This window comes from Spermophilus citellus (assembly GCF_964194105.1).
Source record: "Spermophilus citellus genome assembly, chromosome: 4".
In the NCBI taxonomy this organism is placed as follows: domain Eukaryota; kingdom Metazoa; phylum Chordata; class Mammalia; order Rodentia; family Sciuridae; genus Spermophilus; species Spermophilus citellus.
This window is the reverse complement of record NC_138185.1, coordinates 183,280,479-183,304,256: the sequence shown is the minus strand read 5'-3', so window position 1 is coordinate 183,304,256 and position 23,778 is coordinate 183,280,479. Positions and strand designations below refer to the sequence as shown.

The 23,778-nt window shown below is 36.4% G+C and overlaps 1 protein-coding gene across 13 annotated transcripts in view; it reads left to right on the top strand.

Annotated features, from left to right (window-relative positions):
* Nucleotides 1-23,778, top strand: part of NPAS3 (neuronal PAS domain protein 3) — an 845,028-nt gene that overhangs the window by 112,555 nt on the left and 708,695 nt on the right. For 6 of the 13 annotated variants that reach the window (XM_081290032.1, XM_081290031.1, XM_081290030.1 and 3 more), the window contains exon 2: nucleotides 1,273-1,362. The exons of the other annotated variants lie outside the window; for them this stretch is intronic. In XM_081290032.1, the coding sequence (XP_081146158.1) occupies nucleotides 1,273-1,362 (90 nt within the window). The remainder of the gene's footprint in view (nucleotides 1-1,272; nucleotides 1,363-23,778) is intronic. 13 annotated transcript variants of the gene reach the window in all.

Here is a 23,778-nt window from a genome sequence, read left to right as displayed (position 1 = left end):
GAATACGATAATCATCATCAGGCTTAAAAATCACTTTAAACAAGGGGCAAATGATTAATTATAAATAGAACTGTTGGCCCACTTAATTCAATAAGAGATTTGGGGATGGGTTATTTGTAATATGAAGAATGTTTTTAGCTAAAATTTAGGAAAGCATCTAAATAAGGTTCAAAAGCAGAACTTAAATTTTTAAAAAGTATTGTCACTAGATATATTAGGCTTTATGAAATATTAAGTAAACTTCATGAAATTAGAAACAAAGAAATTAGAAAATACTCATCTGAATTTTTGCAAAATAACATTAATCCATCATGCTTTAATTAATATTTAAGAGGATACTATGTGTGTGTGTGGGGGGGTATGGACTTAAAAATTTGATATTAACTTTTCTGATAGACTGATATTAGAACAAAGCAGTTGGCACTCTTACAGATATTTCTATTGACTAAATTGCATTACTTTTCTCTAAAATACATGGTAGATTTCTTATTTTTTTTTCCTTGAATGATGAGATTTTCAACTGAAGCAAATGGTCAGAAAACGCCTCTCAGAATTTTTATGTCTATATAATGCAGGGAGTCTCAGATGAATTTATAGGCTTAAGTAATACAGATGAAAATTGTGTAAGCTTTTCCCCCTTTTTACCTTAACTGCCAAGAAACCTGGAGCCACTGTAATCAGCTCATCTCAGGTGCCTGTTAACATCTAACCCGTGCTCCCCACGGTCTTGCTTGTGTTTTCATCCCTAATTGGGTTTAGTTCTGTAAGCTGTATCATATCCCTTTAGAAGTCAGTAGCATACAAACTATATAAATTGAATAAAGCTTGAAAATATATTAACTTGGCTATGGTTTTAAAGCACTTAAAGCATTTATAGTTGCCTATGCTCGTAATGCATGATTGAATTAATGACAGCCCTGTAACAGAAACACTAATGACATTTGTTTTTAACATTTTCTTTAGAATATAATCATGGGGATAGTAGAGTGAGTTAAGCTTTAGATCTATATGTCTTTCTTCCACTTTTATGACTCTGAGACTTAAAAAACAAATTGTTCTGATGAAGAACTGAGAAAAGTTGCTTTTTCTCTGACTGCCGTTTCCTAAAAGTGGAAGTTAATGTTCTCAAATGTATGTACACATTGCAATTGTGTGTAGAGCTCAAAAGCGTAAAAGCAGAATATATTACATTTCAACATACTTGTTATCCTGCATTCCAGTTGACTGTAGAGAATCTCTAGTCATGTCTATCTGTTTTTGATGCCTCTACAGAATAACTGCCCAGCATCCTCTGCCCAACCAATCAGAATGTAGGAAAATCTACAGATATGACGGAATCTACTGTGAATCTACCTACCAGAAGTATGTTGAAATCTTTGTGAGTCTTCCTTCTGGCTCTTGCATCAGTGCTTGTGATTGCCAGCTATTAAAAAATATCCTTGTATTGAAACCTTATTTTTATTTAATTTAGTGGGGGAAAAAAATCAAACCAAACCAAACAAAATGATAATAAAAAATTTGCCTCTGAAATCAAGACAGAAAAAAAAATGTTTATTCTTTTGAAATTGTGGTCTAAAAGTTTTTTTTAAAATGACTGTATTAAAGCTCTTAGGTAAGCTTCTTTATATTGCAATAAACAAGTACTTATATGCAAGAAAATCTCAGCAAAATACATTGCACAGGTGCTACGCATCTTAGGGATTTGAAAGGTGTGTTATGTATAAATTAGCTGTCACTTTTTTTCAATCCTGTAATGGAATGATGAGTTGTAATTTGCATAATCCTTTAAGAAGTCAAATTATACTGTCATGTAGCAGACTTAACATGCTAGCTAAGATTTCAGAGCTTTGCAGCTAATTACTATGTACCTTACAGGACAGTTAAATTGAAGTTGAGTCCTCTGTCTTTGCTGCCATTTGCTTTGTCCGTTACTTAACAGAATCTGCACTTTTGGTAACAAGGTGTTGTTGCTATCACTGAAGTAAACACTTTGCTCTGGGGAGGAAATGGCATTTTAATATATTGTAGCTTGAGTTGTATTGCTTTTACTAAAAAGAAAGTTTTTTTTAAACAATAGTCCAATTGGAGTATTCAGAAAAAAAGGTTAGAAATTTATGCTTTCCAGAAAAGTCATGCAATATTGAATGAAGCAGCATTAACATCTAATTAATTCTTCCCCTATAGAAAATATAAGGTAACAAAAACATGAGTCCACTGAAGTCTTTCTTCACACATTTTGCAAATATACTGTGGTGTATGTTTGTCTTTGTACTCTTCTTTGGTAGGAGAATGTCATTTTTGAAAGAAAAAAAAAGAAAGTGCCCTTTTTTCCTTAAAAGGTCCTTTCTGAATACAAGCTGGTGAGTTCTACTTTCATTTACTCCTCCAAATGGTTGTAGAGAGTTTTCTTTCATGGTTTCCAATTTTTAAATGATCAGGAGATGCTAGTGGCTATGGAGGTTGTTCTCTGAAATGGATATAGAATAGATCCGGATTGGAGCTAGGACTGTTCCCTGCCTAGTGTGGTTTAGTTGATAACTTTATCACAGTATCTTTACTACGTGTTTATCTCTGGCTTTATTTATTGTTATTCTGTTACCTAGATCATGTTTTCCTCATCAGAATTGGTGTAATTATAATGCAAAATTATTTCTGGTCATTTTTAAAAAGACCTTATTATTTATGAGTCATTTATTGTGGCTTTTGATGGCCAGGTTTCTGAAATTGGTTAGTGATTTGTGGCCTTGTTGTGATTGGTGGTTGCTTTGAAGAAGCCTTCTGTTGTCTAGCAAGGGGGGTCCTCTCAGAACCATAGTTAAGCATCAGTTGATTGTTGACCACTCAAATAATAGGCAATCAGCAATAAATTGTTGTTAATTTGTAATTAAGCTGGTTTAATTTAAGCAGATAGAAATGACTATTTGCTTAAAGGCTGAGGTTGCTCAGTTTAGAGTAAGGAACATGGTCGAAGCCATGAGGAGGTCTGTCCATAGAAAAGTTTCCCTTCTCACCATAGGAATCATCTCAAGGGTTTGCTTTTATTAAGAATCAGTGTTATTTGTAGTCAGGGTAGACACAGTAGGCAGCACAGCTGTGACTGCCAGGGTAAGTCACTAGGGGGATATTCATAACAAGGAAATATTGGCAAATAAATGATGAAGAAGGGGAAGAAATCCCCAAGATGTTAAATTGGAGCACTGTCACTGAGATGATTAATGGTGTTGTGTATTTTAGTGAAGATGCTTATCTGAATTGTCTTGAAACTATAGTGTACATTTAATAGCACCTATAAAAAGCATGTGGTGTGCAAGCACACTGACGAGAGGGCTGTGCATTCAAATTCTACTGAGTATTTTCTGCAACTAAGTATTTGGCTTTTGGCTATTAGAAGGCTAGTGTTACTAATGTACAGGATATGATTATTCTATATATTTAATATTAATCAGCATTTATATAGTTCTTCTCCATAGAGAAATGAAGATGTTTTGTGAAAACGATGATTCTCTTTTCAACACTGTTGAGGGTGAATGTTGTCAAGTAAGGAAATGGGAATCATGTCCCTATCATCCAGGTGAACAGTCAGGGCCACAGTGGGTAAAACACTATGGGGGGGGGTGAGTACCATTAAAAAAAATTCTTTGTCAATTTCTGGCGAAGGCGTAGCTGTCTTACAAGATTCTGTAACTTTCAGTTATCAAGTCATAAATATTATGATTCTGTGGCATGAGTTATCACTTGCCTGGAGGGATTATTTGTCAGCAATATAGCAGTTACATCTTTGGAAAAGTTACTTAACCTCCTTGGACTTCAATAATTACTATTAGATATAGGAATAGATACAGACAAATGATATGTAATCCTATCTTCAATGAGCTTATAGTCTATTACAGTAGCACTTTTCAAACTCTGGGTCACTACCCAAAAAGGTGAATATAATCCAATTTAGTGGATCAAGATCAGAATTTAAAAGTGATATAGAAGAGGAAATTATGCATTGTATGTAGTAAGACTGTGCTTTATTTTTTAAGACTTCTGTTTTGTTTTATTCACTTGTGTTTATGTACATACAACTGCACATAATGTGTATGTGGTTGGGTTATGAGGTCATATATGTTTTTTACTGTGTTTCATTTCTGAAAAAAGAATGAAAGCCATATAATAGTGTTGAGTAGATAAATGTGTAAACATTGTACATGTGTTATGTCCTTATGTGCGTAGGGTATTGTAGATTATAAGGAAAGACAGTCCTGTGGAAAAGTTTCAGGTATGAAGAGGCTACACCATCTGAACTTTCATATCCAGTCATGTGGTAGAGCCAACTTAGATGGGTTTGTGAGAGCCAGTTGTGTGGTCTTTGTGATCAGTAACCCCTTGGAGACTGGAAAATGCTGCAAATCAGCTGCCTCCATCTTTCATTTTTTCTAGTACTAGGGATTGAGCCCAGGAGTGTAGCCCTGAGCTACATCTCCAGCCCTTTTTATTTTTGTATTTTGAGACAGGGTCCCAGTAAGTTTCCTAGGCTGGCCTTGAACTTGAGATCTTCCTGCCTCAGCCTTCTGAGTAGCTGAGATTACAGGTGCCACTGTTGTACTTGGCACCCTAACTGGTTGTTCAAAGTTTCCTAGCATATCATTGCTTATATTCCTTTCAACCATAATTCTGTGGTTCAACAATTATTGTGAATTGTTACTTTAAAACAATTATTTTACATGATGCATTTAGATTTTATTGAGAATTACTAGATTGGTTAAACAGTTGTTTCAATATTAAAATTTTAAAGCAAACAGGAATAAAAATTTATTTTAAAAAGTCTGTACTTTATTACTTTAAAATAATGGTAATAGTTACCATAATCTTTTACATTCAATGCTTATGATATTTCCAATTTACAACTTCAAATTGCAATTGTTGATACTGAGTTTTTTAGCAAAGGGTAGAAATACAGTCTTTTAAAAATTACTAATGTTGTAAATATTTTACAAATCTCATTGTTTTATGCTAAGCATTTGTTTTGCTAAGCACTATAACTGCCTTTTAAACTGCCTATTTATAGTTCATAATAATATCTCTGTATTTAAGTGAATTCATTTCTATAACAGTGGATTTGATTGGGAGATGCCAAAGTTATTTCTAAATCAAAACAGTTGCCAATCTTATTTTTTTTTCTATTTTTGAGAATAAAAGTAAAAGCAACAAAGAATCTGAAAAAGGAGAAAATATATTCCCTTCCTAATATTAATAACTTTGAACTTTATTTTTGAAGAAAGGCAGGAAAACATTTGGCCAGTGAGGAAACATTCGTTGACATGGCATGGAATTGTAATAAGAAGTCCAAGAATATTGCCTGCATTAAGAATATCTGATGGTGAGGAAGAATAGGTAGGGAAGAGTCCCCTGAGCTCCAGAGTTTAAGAGGAAATTCAACCATAGAGTTGGAAACTTCTGTAGAGAAGTTGGAGGAAGGGTAGGATGTCCTTAAGGCTGTTTCAGGAACAGTCATTTCACCAATCTTGAGGAAAAGGGGAGTGAGCCTGCGGTGGGAGTCCAGTACTCACATTTCCGGAGCTTCTGCTATGCCATATCAGTGCACACTGCAGCACCCATTTTAAACAAAAGAGTTTAACTCAGGGCTCCTAGTCTCAAAGTGGAGCCAAGACTGAGAAATTCTCATTGTGAAGGTTTTTGAAATTGATTGAAACACTTGTCACCTAGAGTGGAAGAGACCATTGGCAAGATTAAAGTTAGTTTTTGTTTGTCTTCTCCATCCCGAGGCCATCTTCATGAAATTCATTGCACTGGGTTCTTGGTTTGTGTTGGGTGCTCCAGCCTCACCCCCACCAGCATTTTTGTCTGTACCTCTCATTGCAGATCAGGAGTTGTTATCTGATAATGTTACTCTTCTCAGGACTATTTGCATTTTAATAAGCAACTCCAAGCGAAAGAATCAAAGAGAGAAGAAAAGGAGTCTTCTCTAATAGAGTAATTTCAGATACCTTGACAGGAGTTGGAGGAATTCATTTGAGGATGGAGGGGAGTGAAGAGTGAACCTAGAATATGGATATTCTGTTCAGTGTAGTGTTGAGGTTGACCTCAGCTGAGAGGCATGGGTCTGGAAATGGGAAAATTTGGACTCAAAAGAGGGAAGGAGTTGATGAGGGAAGACCAGGGGAGGGTAGTGAAGAAGGGCATTCACTAGTCCTTTTCAGCTGTATTGTGCCAGACAGACTGCTCCTCACTCTCAAGTGTTCTCCCAATTACAGAGAAGCCATCACAGGCAGCTATGGGCTGGGATGTGGGTACTGGAGGCTCACCTATGTAGAAGAGGAGGCAAAGGTCAAGGAGCTCTAGCCACAGCAGCCAATTCTTTCACTGGTTGTTTAACCTGAATGATTGATTGCTATTGTATGACCATTTTCTCCCTCACATCAGAATAATTTATGCAGTTGTGTTTGGGATAGTAAATAACAAAGAATAGAGAAAAGAATTAGAAATGTACAATGAGCTTCATAAAGAGCCCTGATAGGATTTGCATGTTAAAGAGACTTTGAACTTTGTAATAAGAATTACTTCAAGCCTTTCAATTTCAGAGTAAATTCTGATTTCCACATCATGCCTTTTAGATCTCAGCATGATCTCTGGTGGTTTTTCCAGTTAATTTTGGCATCACTCCAAAGATTTTGCCTATAATTGACTTGGGGGGAGTAATTTGTAATGTGGATGGCATGAAAGTGTGTTATTTAGGGCTTATTCTGGAGGAACAGTTTAAAAATTGATGCATTCATCTATTCATTTAAGAAATACATTTTAGCAGGACACAGTGGTGCATGCCTGTAATCCCAGTGGCTTGGGAGGCTGAGGCAGGAGGATCGCAATTTCGAAGCCAACCCCAGCAACTTAGTGAGACCCTAAGTAACTCAGCAAGACCCTGTCTCTAAATTAAAGAAAAAAAATAAACAAAAGGGCTGGGGATGTGGTTTAGTGGTTAAGCATCCCTAAGTTCAATCTCTGGTATCAAAAAAGAAAAGAAAAAAAGAAATATATTTTAATCATCACTCATGGGTCAGGTGCTCTTCTATGCAAACTCTAACCAACTTATTTAGAGGTGAAAAACCTCTGTCCTTTGCAAGCCTAGAAAACTAAGATAACAACAGTGATTTGGGGTTCCACTTGAGAGATGCCTCCAGGGAGACCAGAAGGACCAATTATAGAAGGACACCTTGAAGTGGTCTTTGTTACTGGTCAAGGCAGGCCCCAAGGTACTCATGGTGGCAAAACTGTTTGATCTTGGGGCTAAAACCAGACATTTCTATTGTAGCATATTGCAAATGGTACAAAGCAGGAGTGGAGACCTGGGGGTGGTGAGTGGCAGGAGGTGAGGCTGCAGAAGCCGAGGAACAGAGGCATCCCATCCCTGGGGGAGTTTTCTGGAGGGGAAAAGGGTGAGATGGACTCTGTGCTGGAGAATTACTGGATGTAGGTTAGATGGGAGACAGAAAGACTGCTGTGGGAGGGGCCCACAGGTTTGTTTGTTTGTTTGTTTGTCTCTAAGCTTATTTAGTGTGCTTGGCAAGGAAGAATATGGAAGTGTGCTGTTAGTTTGCAGTTATTTTTGATTTATGAGTATTTTGGAGGACTTTCCAAATATGAAATCCAGGTCAGGACCTGCCCACGAATTCTCTGCTCTTCCTGACTTGAGGATCTTCACATCTGCCTTTCTCCTCAGAGACCACTTATAATTCAAGATGCACAAATGCCAGTGAGTAAAACTGGTAGGCACAGGCTGTATGATTTAGAGTGAAGGAGTATTAATTGGCTTCATTGGATTGTATATTTTCATTATGAGAGAAATGACTACGGAGATTTTTTTTTTTTAAATTGGTTAATGACACACCTGCAGTGCGTATGAGAACTCCAGAAACTTGAGAACTGAAAGTAAAGGTCAAGGTGAGAGGAACAGAGCTACAATGAACCTTTTATAGACACACTGTTGAACTGCAGTGTTCAAAATTGCTAACAGGTGGCTTCAGAGGGACGAGATACTAATGTGCTGTGCTCAGATTTTAAAATTTTTACAGCAAATTTATAGTAATACATAAACTATGGTTTTAATAAGTTTTCCTCACCTTAAGAACAACTGGTTCTGTGTGTTAGGTTATAAATGTCTTTAGTGAATCTTTGGACTTTGTTTATACATCAGAATGAAAGAATTATAGTTTATTCTTTGATTATGAGAAAACTATTTTAAGATCTACCAATCCATGCAGTAGTAAATAATCATTACTGGAGGTGTTTAAGCCTCCTGGAAATGGATCTGGGTTTGCTCCTAGCCCCATAGTCGTCTGTTAGATGTTTTACAGTGGCTGTTACTTAACTGTTTAAGCATATGTTTTCTTACCTTTAAAATGCAGATAAAAATAACCCAGGTGGTTTTCAGGATCAATTGATGATGAAGATGATGGTAGTTACTAATCTATTGATCTTTGACCATATGTGATGTCAGGCAGCAGGCTAATGGCTTCACATACATTTAAAAATTCTTAAAATTAACATGAGCATTAGGCATGATTACCACTATTTTACATCTAGAATAACAGAGTCTTAGAGAACTGAAGAAACTCACTCAAGGTTAAGAAGGTAGGATATGGTGGGATTTGGATTATCACCAAACTATAGCCCAACAGCAAAATACATTCTCTATTTTTCTCTATTCAATTTTGTAAATAAAGTTTTATTGGAACACAGCTACGCCCATTTATTTATGTATTGTCTATAACTCTTCCTGCCACAAGGGCATAATTGAATACTGCTGTCAGAGACATTGTGACCCAGAAAACCTCAAATATTTATAATTTGGCCATCTATAGAAGATGTTTGTTAACCTCTGCTTTAAAATTTGGGTGATCTGATTTCAGAGCCCAAGGCCTAAATAAAAAAAAAAAAAAAAAACAATTATGGTGGTTCGTATATACTAAGTATCCACTAAATGAGTACTTACTTTGTTACTTCTATAGCTTAATGTATAGCTTCTCACAAAGCTCTTATCTGTAAGATGGAAGTAATAAGCATTCAACAAGTTAAACCATCATGACAGTGGAGATGTTGAAGAACTTAAACTGAAAAAAGAAACCCACTTTGCATGTTATGTCGTTCTGAGTGGGTGTTATTCTTGTTATTTATTACTGTCTCTCATGTAATACAAATGAGATAGCTTTTTCATTTTCATAGCAAAGTGCACTATTCAATTAAAAGGGTATTGTGAATTTCAGAGAATATGCAGGAACTCTATGAAAATGATTTCACATACCAGAAATTTCATACTTAGGAAACTTAAGAAAATATCTTCCTTATGAAAATACATAAAATATTGTGGAAATGTCACTGATAATAAAAAGTATTATGATCTGTGTTGTTAAAAGTATGTATAAGCAGATGTTACAATAGAAAAAAACACAAGGATTTATTTCTCTTAATGAGAATATAATTAACTTACATCCTCTAACCATCTTACCAGCAACAGAAAGAATGAGGTTATAGTTTCAACTCCACCCTACTTAGAACTTTTATTTCCATATGTTTTTCTGTTGATTTAGGAAATTACATGGCCTCTTCTTGTAAATGGCCGTGGGTTTGTGTTACCTTGGAGCTTACAGAGCAGACTCTGGCAGACTTTCAACTTCTGCTGAAGAGATATTCTTGGAATTTCCTCTTACCAAGCCCTATGTCATGGGTTGGTGAATGAGTGGTTTTTAGATTAGTTACTTCATGACATTTTATCCACTTCTCTTGGAATAGCTCTTTTTGAATAGAGATACGGTATATTTTAATTCTAGCAACATTTAGAAAATTCAAATAAACATAAAGAAAAAAATTAATCTCATTTGTATTTGTACCTCCCATAGATAGCCACTGTTAACAGTTTAATTTGTCTTTGTAGCCTTCTATATAATTGTATATATTTATAGCCTATCACCTTTTATAGATGTATATCAATATATATAGTTATCATGAATCAATTCACAAACAGCTGGAAAATCTCTGGAGTCAAGTTTTTAGGGGAATTCGAAAGCTGTATGGTCAACTTTCACATAGAAACAAACTATGGTCTGCTGAGATTTTCTTTCTGACATAACAGCCCCTTCCCCACCCCTCACCCCCATGTAGTTTGTATCTACTTTCTGAATTTTGATCACTTATTTTTATGGGTCTTTGAAGTCCTCTAGCAAGAACATTTTTAGTAGAAAGATCCTTCCTTCCTTGCCACCTCAATATTTATTTATTACTGGGGATGGAGCCCAGGGGTACTTAACCATTGAACCATATCCCCAACCCTTTTTATTTTGTATTTTGATACAGGTTTTAAGTTCCTTAGGGCCTTGCTAATTTGCTGAGGCTTGCCTTGAACTTGTGATCCTCCTGCTTCGGCCTCCTTAATTGCTGGGATTATAGGTGTGTGTTACTGCACCCAGCTCAATATTTATTTCTATCTAGAAAGAGTCCATCATGTAAATGTGTAAATGGTTTTTCAAGTTATAGGAATGAAGCTAATGGTGAGAAGGGTATGGCAGGTTAAACAATCATGGCTTTTTTTGGATCAAAATATGCACATGTATGAGAAGTAATTTCCAAGAGATTAGAGTTTTCTGGCTCCTTTTGAACTCATTCTCTCACATGCTATCACTTCTGCATCACTCTCTAGGTTGCTTAAAATGAGAACTCTGTTTACTGTGTTCACCATTAAGATGTTAAGATCAAGTTCTCAAAAGCAGAGAGCTGGGTCCTTGGAGGATTTTGGTTCAATGACCAGCGTGTATAGAAAACATTCTTGGGTGATTTTCTGTTGGCAAACTTCAGACCTTTGTAAGTTTCATATCACTTTGGGAATTCTTTGGAATTGGATGTTTGAGGTCCATGTGACTAAGTAGACTATCACTGCATCATATTTAAAACCTAATTTTGGGCTGGGGATGTGGCTCAAGCGGTAGCGCGCTCGCCTGGCATGCGTGCGGCCTGGGTTTGATCCTCAGCACCACATATAAACAAAGATGTTGTGTCCGCCAAAAACTAAAAATAAATATGAAAAATTCTATCTCTCTCCTTCTCTCTCTCTCTCACTCTCTCTTTTAAAAAAATAATAAATAAAACCTAATTTCCCTTCCTCTCCCCCAGCCCAATGTGAAGGATCCCTGGCCTCACTCAGTGCTTATTCTCTTGTGTTACCAGTGCGGATCACCTTTTTCTCTTACTAGCAATTGTCATTCATTTACTTACATGTTAGCTAACATTATCTCTCAGAACAGCATCGTTTTCCTGACTTTCACCTGTCAGGGGTGCTGACAGCAAATCACAGCCAATTACATACCTTGGCCTTGAAACTGGAAAGTACAAGACCTTTTGGATGATTCTTTTCTTTGCTTCCTCTCTCAACCCCACTAACCAAACTGCTTTAAAGGTGAAATCAAGTTAGCATGTCTCCATTTGGCACAAAGCCTCCTGTCCTGTGTGCTCCAGGCACCTTCTGGATGTCTTGGTGAAGCATGCATTTGACAGTAATTGCAGGGGGATCTTTGCTCACTTTCAGGGGAAGCATCTTGTTCTTCCAGGGACTGCCTTACTGCTTGATGGCTTGCAAAGAGGGAAAAGGAAGCAGCAGCTCTGAATCTCACACCCTGGAGAAATTCATCAGTTGTCCCAATTCTTGAATGAGCATCAGGGGAAGCAGGAGAAGTAGTGGGATTCATGTCACCACATATTTATAAGAAAAAGTTTGGAGGTGCATCTAGTGGGGATGAGAGGGAGGGCTGGGGTGCTTCTGAGCTCTCGTAAAATTCATGATCAATAAATTTATTTGCTAGCCAGATTGTTTATCAGCTTTTCTGAATGCTGCTTGCCCAGAGTTAGTTACAATTTCTATGAGGCTGTTAGAAATAAACAAGGCTGATTTTTTTTAAAATTATCATGATACTTATGAAATACACAGGGGAGAGAAGACTAGAAAACAAGCATTATGGGCCAGCAGATTTTAAGTAGAGTATATTTTTAGAAGGATCTGGTGGCATGGTTGGTTCACTTGCACCAAGAATAGTTTAACTGGGTCTGTTGAGGATGGATTTGCAGGACACAAATGTTTGCTGTGGCACAGAGTGTCCTCAGAAGGTAAGGCTCTGAGATACAGACCAAGATGGTGAATGTAGATGCCTTTATTCTGCCATCTAAAGGAAACACTCATTGATGCCAAGGCCTTTCACTGTGAGGCCAAGTTCATCTTTCTGGGGAAAATGGAAGCTTTAACTCTGGACTCTGAAGTTATGTTTCTGTTTCATTATTTCTACATCTGTGTGGGCTGCTTTTCAATATGCAGTAAAGCAGATGAGGCTGAAATCAGAAGAAAAAGGGATAATGTGTTTCAAATATGGTGCACTGGTCTTCAGGCCTTATTGTAATTGACCTGACCAATCCTTTTGAAATATGTAATATAATTCTTATTTTGCACTCAAGAGAATGGAGGCTCAGAGACTTTAGGCAAGTTACTCTGTTAGCACTGCTAATATAGTACAATCTGGTAATGGTATAGGGGGCCAAATCAGGTCTGCCTTGCTCAGCATTTTGTCCCCTTTCCACAGGGTGACATGACATTTTGGAGCCGAATGATACTTTGAAAGAAGCAAATCCATCCTTTCTTCAAGGACAGCCTATTGAAATCTACTTCCATAAAAAAATTAGACTCCCAGGAACTTAAAACCATAACTGTAGGGGAGATGGGTTTGTCATTTTGAGTGTTAGTCATTTTAAAAACATGTGGTTGGCATTCTTTGTTTGTAGAGCTACCTGGGGTCCTCATGTCTCCCCTATGGAGATTTCACCTGTCTTGACACTGTAGTTATCACACAGAAATGGATGAATCTCAACTTCTTGTCTCAAGCCCTACCTCTTGACAAATTCTAGTTTTATATTTTCAAACTTTCCTACTTATGTTCCACTGCACATCAACCTCCAAATATAACAACTCACAAATTGCAAGCATATGCATGGAAATTTCCAATTAATATTCAGAACAACCCAGTGAACTGTTTTGTCTCTGTTTTATGAGTGGGACAAAAACAAGACCTTGATTCATACCTGTGGGGTAACATGGCTGGCCTGCAAATCACCGCCTTTCTCATTTCCCACTTAAGCCTCTCTCCAGGACAGAACAGTTATTCCTTCAAAATAGCACCCAGCGCTTGTGCAGAAAAGTTCTTCTCCTGCCTTGCACTTCTTTTATCTTCATTTTCATAGTCATTCAGACTCACTCTTGGAATTATCTATCTTGTTGCCTCAGTCTTATCTCAAATATCCTCTTTGCAGCATGATTTTTTTTCTTTTTCTTTTTTTCTTAAATACTTCCTTTCATTTCAAAATTTCCCTAATTTAAGCAATGATTTGCATGCCCAGATTTTTATAATTTCCTAATTAATCTTCTTATCTCCTTTCTTGGTCAGTTTGATTCAGATAAATAAATACTAGAGCCACCATATACAGAGCACCATACTAAGGAATGTGAGAATTTTCCTTTCTCAGCTACCTTAAAAATAGTTACCAGATGAAAACACTATTTCTAATCTATTTCTCTTGTTTTTGTCCCCTGAAGTCATTGACTGCTCATTCTCACTGCATAGTGCCTGCAGTTTTAGCCTAATGTTTGAGGCCTGCAGGTCTTCCCCAGTCTCCCTTTTGGCCTCCCCCTCCCCCTAGACATTTCTCAGCACAAGCTCTCTGTTCCTGTCCACAGTTCATGCACTGTCTCCTTACCTTTCCTTTCTCCTTGGTGAAGTCTCTTTAAACTAGTTTAATTCACAGTAGGTTTCTCTATTCTTTTAATTTAATGCATTAGTTGGATCTACAACAAGGAACTTTGTTTGGCATATTTTTCAATGAACAAAGACCAAAATCTTTGTCTTCAGAGTTAGTATTTGAGACAGGCAATAAACAACAAACATTAAAAATGAGGGAAATCATACAGTCTGTTTGATGATGGTTGGTGCTATAGAACAAAAATAGAGGTTAGGAAGGAATTAGGAGTCCACAGTTGAAGGCAGGCCAGTTGTGGGTTCAAATAAGTGAGACCCCCATGAAAAAGGCTCTTGAGCAAAGACCCCAAGCCTGAAGTGAGGTTTTAGGCATTCAGGTACCCAGAGGAAGATTCCAGGTGGAACCAACCACTACTATCAAGGTTCTGAGGCTGCAGAGTTTTGATACACTCAGCATTTGGTAGCCCAGAGCGGAGGGGTATGAATGAGCAAGGTTAGGTAGTGGCAGGAGACAGGTCAAGCAGTGGTAGGGAGCCAGCACATAGGACACAGGAAGGCCAGATAAGCCCTGACTCTACACCACTTGAAGTGAGGACTTGGGAGGATTTTGAATTCAGGAATTATAGGATATAACTTAAAATTGTCCTGGCTGCTAATGGAGTATGTTTGAGGGGTACGAGGGTGGAAGCAGAAGGCCTAGCCAGGAGTTTCTTGCCATAGGCAAGATGTTTTCCACTGAAGGTGTAGAAAGTGGAGGAGGCGAGAAAAATGTGGATTATGATATATTTTGAAAGAAGTGCCAACAGGATTTCTGATGGATTGGATGAGTGTGTGTGTGTGTGTGTATGTGTAGGGACTGTAAGAGAGAGAGAAGTCAATGCTGAATTAGTGATTAAATCCTTACTTGACATTTACTTTGTATCACACATGTGGTAGCATTCAATTGTATGTACACAAATAAATACCTCCTAGAAACTCATAAACTTGGAGATGAGGCATGCCATAAACTTATGTAAGCTAAATGGAAAGAGGTTGTATGTATAATCACAAGGTTGCAAGTCCCTTAAAGATACTTTCAATTAGTTTAGCTTACCAATTTTGAATGTTGGTGATTCTTACATCACAGAACTGCAATTAGAGCATTCATTGTAGTAGATGACTGTTCAGGCTCTGTTGGGAGACTGATGGAGTCAGACCTTAGTTCCATTAATAATTTGCTGAGTGATCTTGAACAAGTTTTATAAGCTCTCTGTTTTACTTATTTGTGAAATGATACCATAGTTTCTCATAGGGTTTACCATAGGATTAAATGAACTAATAAATATAAATTGTTTAGAACAATCCCTGGCACATGCTAAGCCCTCAAGCAGTATTTACCATTTCTAAATAAGTGCTCAGTAAAAATTAGTTAAAAGAGAATTTTACATTTGGAGTGATTCCCTCCCACCAAATCCATAACTACCATATCCAAAACCTATCACGGTGCATGGTTAATACATGGATATAGTAAGGTCCCATAGTAAGCATTGCTCTCTTTTGTTGATGGTTAAAAATAAAAATAAGATTGCATTATGATCAGTCTGATTACCTGCCTTTCTAGAGGTGGCTGTGGTCAGCAACCCTTCTTGGGTACTTTTGATTGACAGATTGACAAACAGCATTTAAATAACACATAAAAAAGATCAGCATTTTCTTATTATTTTTTAGTTTAAAATGTTGAATGTGTATTAAAATGAGAAAAATAATTTTCAGGATAGATATGGCTTTCCTTGTACATAAAAGCAAGGAGATCACATCAAGGAGGGAATATTATTTTTTTGCCCAAATACAGGAAATTACTATTTTTCTCTCCATGTTTATATTTTGATACCTAATATCTTTTTTTTTTCTCTTTCATGTGATTGTTCCTATTATCCCTCTTACTATCAGCAACTTATTTGGCCTCCAGATCCTAGAAGGAGCAGTGCATTCCCACTGTGTAACTCCCACAGACTTCTTTAGTGTCAGAGGTGGTTTGAAGAGCAGCTTAATTCTGCCTTCATCGTACTTGGTACTTCAGCGAGGCACTCAGGTTCTGTTTGAGCTCAGTATTCCTGATCCTATTCTGTACATTCTCAATGGCCGTGCAGACAGTGGCTGTCAATGAGTAACAGGTAAATATTGAACAGGGAAGCCCTTTTGATTAACTTTGCGGATCATTATTTGAAAGCAACGTACAGTCAGAACAGCTCCATCACTCATGATCATAGCATGCGGCATGGGGTCAGAGCATCAAGCTGTGGTTTGGAAAGCTGAGGTTGCATTCTTTGTTCTGTACCTGGGTCTGTATTCATCTAGTGCTGGACTAGTTATAGCTATCCAAAGAGCAAAATGAGGACTATTTAGCAGTATGAATGCAAAATTTTTAAAATGGCAAAGCACAAAAATGCATAGGGGGGATTCTGTGCTACGTAGGTATAAATATATTAAAGAACATTTATGATAACTTTTTGAAGTGTCTAATAATATGGATGCTGTTACTGTTGTTCAGGTTCAGAAGCCTTTTTCTGATGTGGAATAAAGACAGTTACATCAAACTGGAAGTATGTTTTTAGTCTTAATAATGTGTGCTTGAAAGAACTGTTTTCCTAGGTTTGGTCTTTACCACTTATTGGGTACAACTTACCCATATGACACTTGTACCCAGAAGAATTGTCTACAGTTGACTTGCTGTTAAGTGATTCTGACCCAGCCATTGAACCTTCTTGAGAAATTAATGGTTTATCATTTGTAACAACACTATCACCATCATTTATTAGTATTTTGAGATCCATAAAGGAATATGCACGGAACTTGGTAAAAAGACATGGGGCTGCATAGGAAAAGACTGCTTTCTGTTCTCAAGAAGCATTTCTAGGGCTGTGGCTGTGACTGAGTGGTAGTGCACTTGCTTGGCATGTGTGAGGCACTGGATTCGATTCTCAGCACCACATATAAATAAATAAAATAAAGGTCTATCAAAAACTAAAAAAAAATTAAAAAGAAGCATTTCTAGGTCAACATTTAGATGGTCATAAACAAGAAACAAACCATGATTAGGTTGGTATGCATTGCATTTTTAGTAGAGACTCTAGTTGGTGGTCAAATAGGCAATTCCAAAATGTTTTCATAAGCTAAACATTTTAGAATAAACCTTCTAGTTGAGACTTAATTGCATTGAGTTGTAGAAATAATATTTAGAAAACCACAGGTAATAATTAGGATCATTAAAGCAACCAATAAGAGTAGTGCAAATCTCTTTCATAGTCACATTCTAGAGCAGAAGATAAAAAGGTAGACATTTTATGACACTTTAAATGTATAATTAGAGTATTGTTAATTTGCTTATTAGATGTATTAATGCCATTGTTACTTACTGTTTAGCATATACAAACCACAAAAATGACAAAAATCTGTATATAGCATGCTGGATGGAATCTTAATTTTGTGTAAGTATTAAACCAAAATAGCCTAGTCAAAAATAGCTTCAAAATAAAAAACAATAGTTTTATTCTGAACATTATTTGAATGAAGATATATAAGTGGTTATGCTTATTAGAGCTGTAAATTACTTGTTTACCACATTTTTGAGGAAGACATTTTGTATTGGCATCATTTTAGAAGAGTTTCAATTTTGCTTTAAAACCATGGCAAATATTAACATTCTTATTCTTTAATTGTAATATTTCTGGTATAATTGATGAGAATCAACCCCACCCCATCAAAAAGAGAGCTTCAAATTTCATTAAAATTAGAAATCACTGTATTAGGGGTTGGGGTGCTGACTGTAGCTCAAGGGAACTCTTGCCTAGCATGTGAAGTACTGGGTTTAATTCTCAGCACCATATATAAATAAATAAAATCAAGGTCTATCAACAACTAAAAAAATTGAATAAAAAAGAAGTCACTGTATTATATTTTGAAATTTAGATAAACCTATAATATGAACATGAACAACATGATAATTCAAAAATGTAATTTACCAAGCATAAAGTGTTCTTTATAATATAAATGCACTGACAGCTTATACCACTTCAAGAGCAACGTGGACTGCTGTGCTTCTCTCTTTCCCTAGGGGACCCAGGATCTAATTTGGATTAGGTTCCAAGTGAACATGTGTTCGGTGGACTCATCCTAACCCTGAATGGATATTTCACTAAACCACAAAACTAGAACATAATTTGACATAAATCGTTGTTTAGAATTAAAATAGCAGTTTTGCTGTGGGTCAGGATGGAATTGGCAAGGCTGAATGGGAACATTCTCAGATGGCCTGGTGGCTAGCAGAGCCAGTACTTTTAGGCCTTTGGTTTTTTTGAAATTATGGGTAATTAATTCAATGCATAATCTCTCTGTCTGGAACAGGAACTTAGTATCAGTTTCCTTTTGTGTAGACTTATTTGTGACCTATAATTCTATTGGTATTTCATCTTTAAGAAAAAAATATTAGCTTTTAAAGTTTTCTAATATTTTTTGTGATATAAAAATATACTTCTGGATTTGGTACTTTGTATAGTTTCAACATGCTGACATGTTTGGGTCACAAAAATGGAATATGTGAGATATTTTTCCTAGCCCCTGTGTTTATAGGGAGTATAGATGAGAGAGGTGCCAACTGACAGACTGTATGATAGTCACAAAGTAGAGAGACTGTAAAATCTGTGTAAGCATGGTCTATTTCAAAATTTATTTAAAGACTACTATGGGAACATGGGATGGGGTAAAGGGATCATGTCATCTGACTTACAAAAGTAACTTGTAGACTGGCAGGTTTCTGATCCACTAGTCCAGGTCCGATGTACTGGCTGTGGTTTATCTATTTCTTCAATGAGATTCAATCTGGATAACACATTTTAAAAGTGTACATATTGCACCCTGGAATATACCTGTAATTCCTTCTACTCAGGAGACTTAGGAAGGAGGATTGCAAGTTCAAAGCCAGCTGGGGCAACTTAGTGAGACCCTGTCTCAAAATAAAAAGGGGTGCAGCTGGAGTTGTAGCTCAGAGGTAGAACATTCTCCTTCATGAGATGGCAAATATCCTTGGGCTTCAATAGACAGCCAAAACTGGTTCCATGGATCGACTGATTATTATGACATGGCCAACAGTTTATTCATATCTTGGTATGTAAGAAACAAGTGCATGTTAATGTTATAGGAACAGTATGTAAGCTGGTGATCATTAAATGGATGACCCTCACTCTACATTTGTTTGTAAGTGCTGCCTGTGTGTCAGGGTCCAATCCAGCACTACACTCAGGTATTCTGGGTGATGGTGCAGGAATGACATGTCATTTTTTTTTTTTTAAGAGAGAGAGAAAGAGAGAGAGAGAGAGAGAGAGAGAATTTTTTTAGTATTTATTTTTTAGTTTTCGGTGGACACAACATCTTTGTTTTTATTTTTATGTGGTGCTAAGGATTGAACCCAGCGCCCCGCATATGCCAGGCGAGTGCACTACCGCTTGAGCCATATCCCCAGCCCGTCATTTTTTTTTTTTAATTTTAAATTTTTTTTAGTTGTATATGGACACTTATTTATTTTTTTATATTTCTATTTTGTGCTGAGGATTGAACCCAGTGCCTCACATGTGCCAGGCAAGCATTCTATTGCTGCACCACAGCTCTAGCCCACAACATGTCATTTCTTAAAGAGAGATCACTGCATGAGAACTATGTAGATGGGTTTGCTAATGACAGAACCAACTTGTATGATTAGTATTCATTTTTTGACTACTACCATACTGATAGGAGGTTTTTCACAAAGTTCTTCTGATCTGTTGTTTATAAACTTAGAGATTCACACTCATTAACTTGATTCCTACTCCCATACAAACAAAACAGAGAAAGAAAAAAAAAATTTACTTTAATCATCATTTCCTTAGAACTTGTAATTGAAATACTCTATTTTCTACTCCAATATATAAGCCCCACTTGAGAGATGTGCTGTTGTATAGCAAGTGAGTTTTTATCTTGCAGATCATAAGAGTATTTTGATTATTGGGACATCAGAATCCCAGGTCTAACCCCGTTTTTGTAGAATCCTGACTTAAATATTGTAAGGCTTTTGTGAATAAGGCTCATGCTTATGGCACTGATTGCTGTATTCAGTGTTTGATTTTTGAAAAGTATCTGGGCTATGGGTAATTTTATAGAGTCTTTTTACTTTCTTCATCAGGTTAGGTGAATTTTAAGAATGTGAATGTGAGTATCCCTGAAGGGAATTTGACTTAGCAGTATCTGAAGTGTCCTAGCATGCATCATTTTAAAGCATTTTGGTTCCTTTGGTAATTCATATTTTGTTTTTAATTTAATATGTATTCTTATAATGTTCTTCATGACCTTTGTTTCTGAGGTGTGTCCTACACATGCAGCCTCTTCTGTAATCTATGGTCATCAACTTGATATCACTACAACATAACTAAAGCTCAGTCCTCTTAGCTGAGCTTGCCAAAGGATGTTTGGTTCACCCCAAAGGCATCCGGAAGATGTTTGAACAAGCTTGATAGCTTTTTTCTATTAGTCAATAGAAACATTAAACATTTCATCCCTTATGATAAATATTAGGCTGGTGAGAGGAGAACTTATAATCAGAAATCAATTTAATGTCTATAAAATATTTTTAAGGCAGGTAATGATATAATGAATGCTAATATAGAATTTAGTAAATCTTTTCCAAACTGCATTCTCAGAGTCCTTAAGCATATATATTTTGTTTAAGCTCTAACATTTTAAGATTTTAAGATTTAAGAGGTTTTGTTTTTTGGTAGAATCAGAGATTGAATTGAATTAAGAATTATACGTTTAAAATCATTCACAATTCTGAACTGAGAATGTGGTCAATTGTACAATTCTTGCTTAGAATGTGTGAGGCCCTAGGTGTAATGCCCAGCATCAAAAGAAAAAAAGAAAAAAAATCACAGTTCCATTTCCATAATAATCAGAATTGGCCTTTAAAATCCTTAGCCTGTTAAACTATCATATGATTATTATAAATAATACATGTTTTTTACATTTCCCATAATTAGTCGTCACCAGACTCGTAATACCATTAATTATTTTAGGGGAAAAATCAAAGAAACTTTCTGTCACTACCACTCTGTAGCCCTCTCAAAAAATCCTGAAAAATAAGGCCTTAATTTTTTTGTAATCAAACAATGTATAATGATCAGCATTTTTAAAAGAAAAAAATAAGACCTCATGCCCCAAGGAAAAAAGTATAGGAGAATTGCCCTGTTACTTAGAATATTGCATGGGAGATCTTGTGTTATGGTAAAAAGCCTCTTGTTGAAAAGCGACCTGATACCCTGGAGCTGGGTGACTTGATTTTCCTATGTTACCAATTCTATAAAGAAGAGTAGAGGCTTCCTGAGAGTTGATTAAATGGAGATTAGAATCATTTGCTAGGTTATTTTATGGTATTTGTTCACAATATTTACCTTCCTAAATTGATTCAGCATAATCCTTTACAGCAGCATCCCTTCCCTCATTTCTGGAAGACATATAGATAATGTAGCACTTATATGGAGGCTTACGTGTCACTAAAAAACTGATTTTTGCCTTAGTTCACTGGAGCAGCAAGATTATATTAACATAGACTTTGGGACATTTGTGTTCCCATAGGGTACAGAGTATAGCTGATATGACATGACTTTCCTTCAACAGTTGTTTTAACAAGATATCCTTCATATACAATATACTGAGCTGAAAGGCATAACCGAGTAATGTTAGCAAGAAATACTGTTGGCAAAATTCTTGACTTTCATCTTTATCTGATTAATCCAAAGCAATGTGATACTTACAAGAAAGTATTTTCAACTGAATATATATGATAGAATATTTATTTCTTTTAAACGTCTATAACTTCACAAGAACTATTTTTGGAGTGTGAGATTTTTATTCTACAGAAATTTTTCTGCTTTCATTACAAATCGCATGTAGAAAAATATCCAGATGGGTTTGCTCCCCAGTGCTGGGGAAAAAAAAAAGCCAGGACTTTGGAGGCAAGATGCTATAAATTCATATGATAACCTACTGAGCACTGTTCTAGGCACTGTGGATGCCATAGCAGACAAACTGGCAAAGGTATGGGCACTTATGATGTTTACATTCCTTCTGGGTAGCAGACGGTATGCAAATGGACCAATGATAGAAAACTAAGAAGGTGGTAGTTGCTATGGAGATAACAATAAGCAGAAAAGTGCCTGACATGGTGGTGCATGCCTCTATTTCAGCTATTCAGAGGCTGATGTAGGAGGATTGTAAAGTTGAGACCACCCTCTACAACTGAGCAAGACCCTGTCTCAAAATAAAATGTAAAGGGCTGGGTTCAATCCCCAGTACCAAGCAAAAAACAAAAACAAACAAACAAATCAAAACCTCCAAAACAAAATGAAAAAGGCAGGAAAGTAGGCTAGGGAGATCAAGAGGTTGGGATAGGATTCCTAGTTCTAAATGGAATGTCCAGAAAAGGCCTTCCTGAAAAGGTGATTATGGACCAAGTCCTGAGGAAGGGGCTGGAGGAAGCTAAAAGAATATGCCTTGGATGGGTCATTTGGAATATCTTAGTCCCTGGCAGTGACTCTGTGTTGTCAGTGCCTGCTCTCTCCAGGGGAGCTCTTTCCTGTTTCCTGTATTTCTCTGTAGTGACTTACAGTCTATGTTATGTTTATATTCTACTTTGGTGGGGAGGGGATATACTCTGTAGAGCACTGAGTTATTGGTTGAAAGGTGCTGTGAACTTTTTTTAAAGAAAGCATAAAATGAAGCTTCCAAATATTTAAAATTGCACCTTATCAAGAAATTGGTTTTTGTAAATGTTTAAAAGTGTGAAAGAAAGTGTTTCCACTCTAAAAAGGGTATTCTTACTAATTTACTAATTAACACTTTTCTTCTGCTTAGCACTTTACAGGACCTGATTTAATTACAGTTTCTAGTCCCTTAAATAGTGTTTTAAAGTGAGTCAGTGTTGCTTTGCTCAGAATATTGCAGATAATTTTTTTTTTTTGCTCCTTTTGGCTTTAGGCAATAGAAATTATTTCCACTGCCAGAATCCTTATTGAAAATACATGTAGCTGTTATGTGCAGGATGGAGCTGTGGATCATCAGGAATATGTTAGATGGGCATTTTCTTCACCGTCCTCAGGAAAGAGTTAATTGAATCCTTTTTTTTTTTTTTTTAGTATTATGCAAGTAATTTTGTTTTTACTCAGGACTTAGAAATAAAATGAAAGAAACACAAATTCCCCTTTTTATTTCAAGTTTGGAGACTATTTGAACTGGCTACTGAAATACTGAGGAGAGTCCTTTTCTGGTATATTACCATCTCTGGTAATAATCAATTTAGAATTGTTAGGTAGTGTGTGCATTTGTTTTTATTTTTATGTGGTGCTGGGAATTAAACCTAGTGCCTTACACATGTTAGGCAAGCATTCTACCACTGAGCTACAACCCCGGCCCAAGGTTAGATTTTTTTAAAATTAAATTATTTATTTATTCTAATTTGTTATACATGATGGCAGGATGCAATTCGTTTTATATCACACATATAGAGCACAACTTTTCAAGTCACTGATTGTACACAAAGTATTTTCACACCATTCATGTCTTCATACATGTACTTAGGGTAATGATATCTAACTCATTCCACCATCATTCCTACCCCCTTTGCCCTCCCTCCCCCTTGCCCTATTTAAAGCTCCTCTGTTCCTCCCATGCTCCCCACCATTGCCATTATGAGTCAGCGTCCTCATATCAAAGAAAACATTTGGCCTTTGGTTTGGGGGGATTGGCTTGCTTCACTTCACTTAGCATTATATTCTCTAACTCCATCCATTTACCTTCAGATGTCATGATTTTATTCTCTCTTAATGCTGAGTAATGTTCCATTGTGTATATATACCAAAGTTTCTCTATCCATTTGTCTGCTGAAGGGCATCTGTGTTGGTTCCACAATTTGGCTATTGTGAATTGTGCT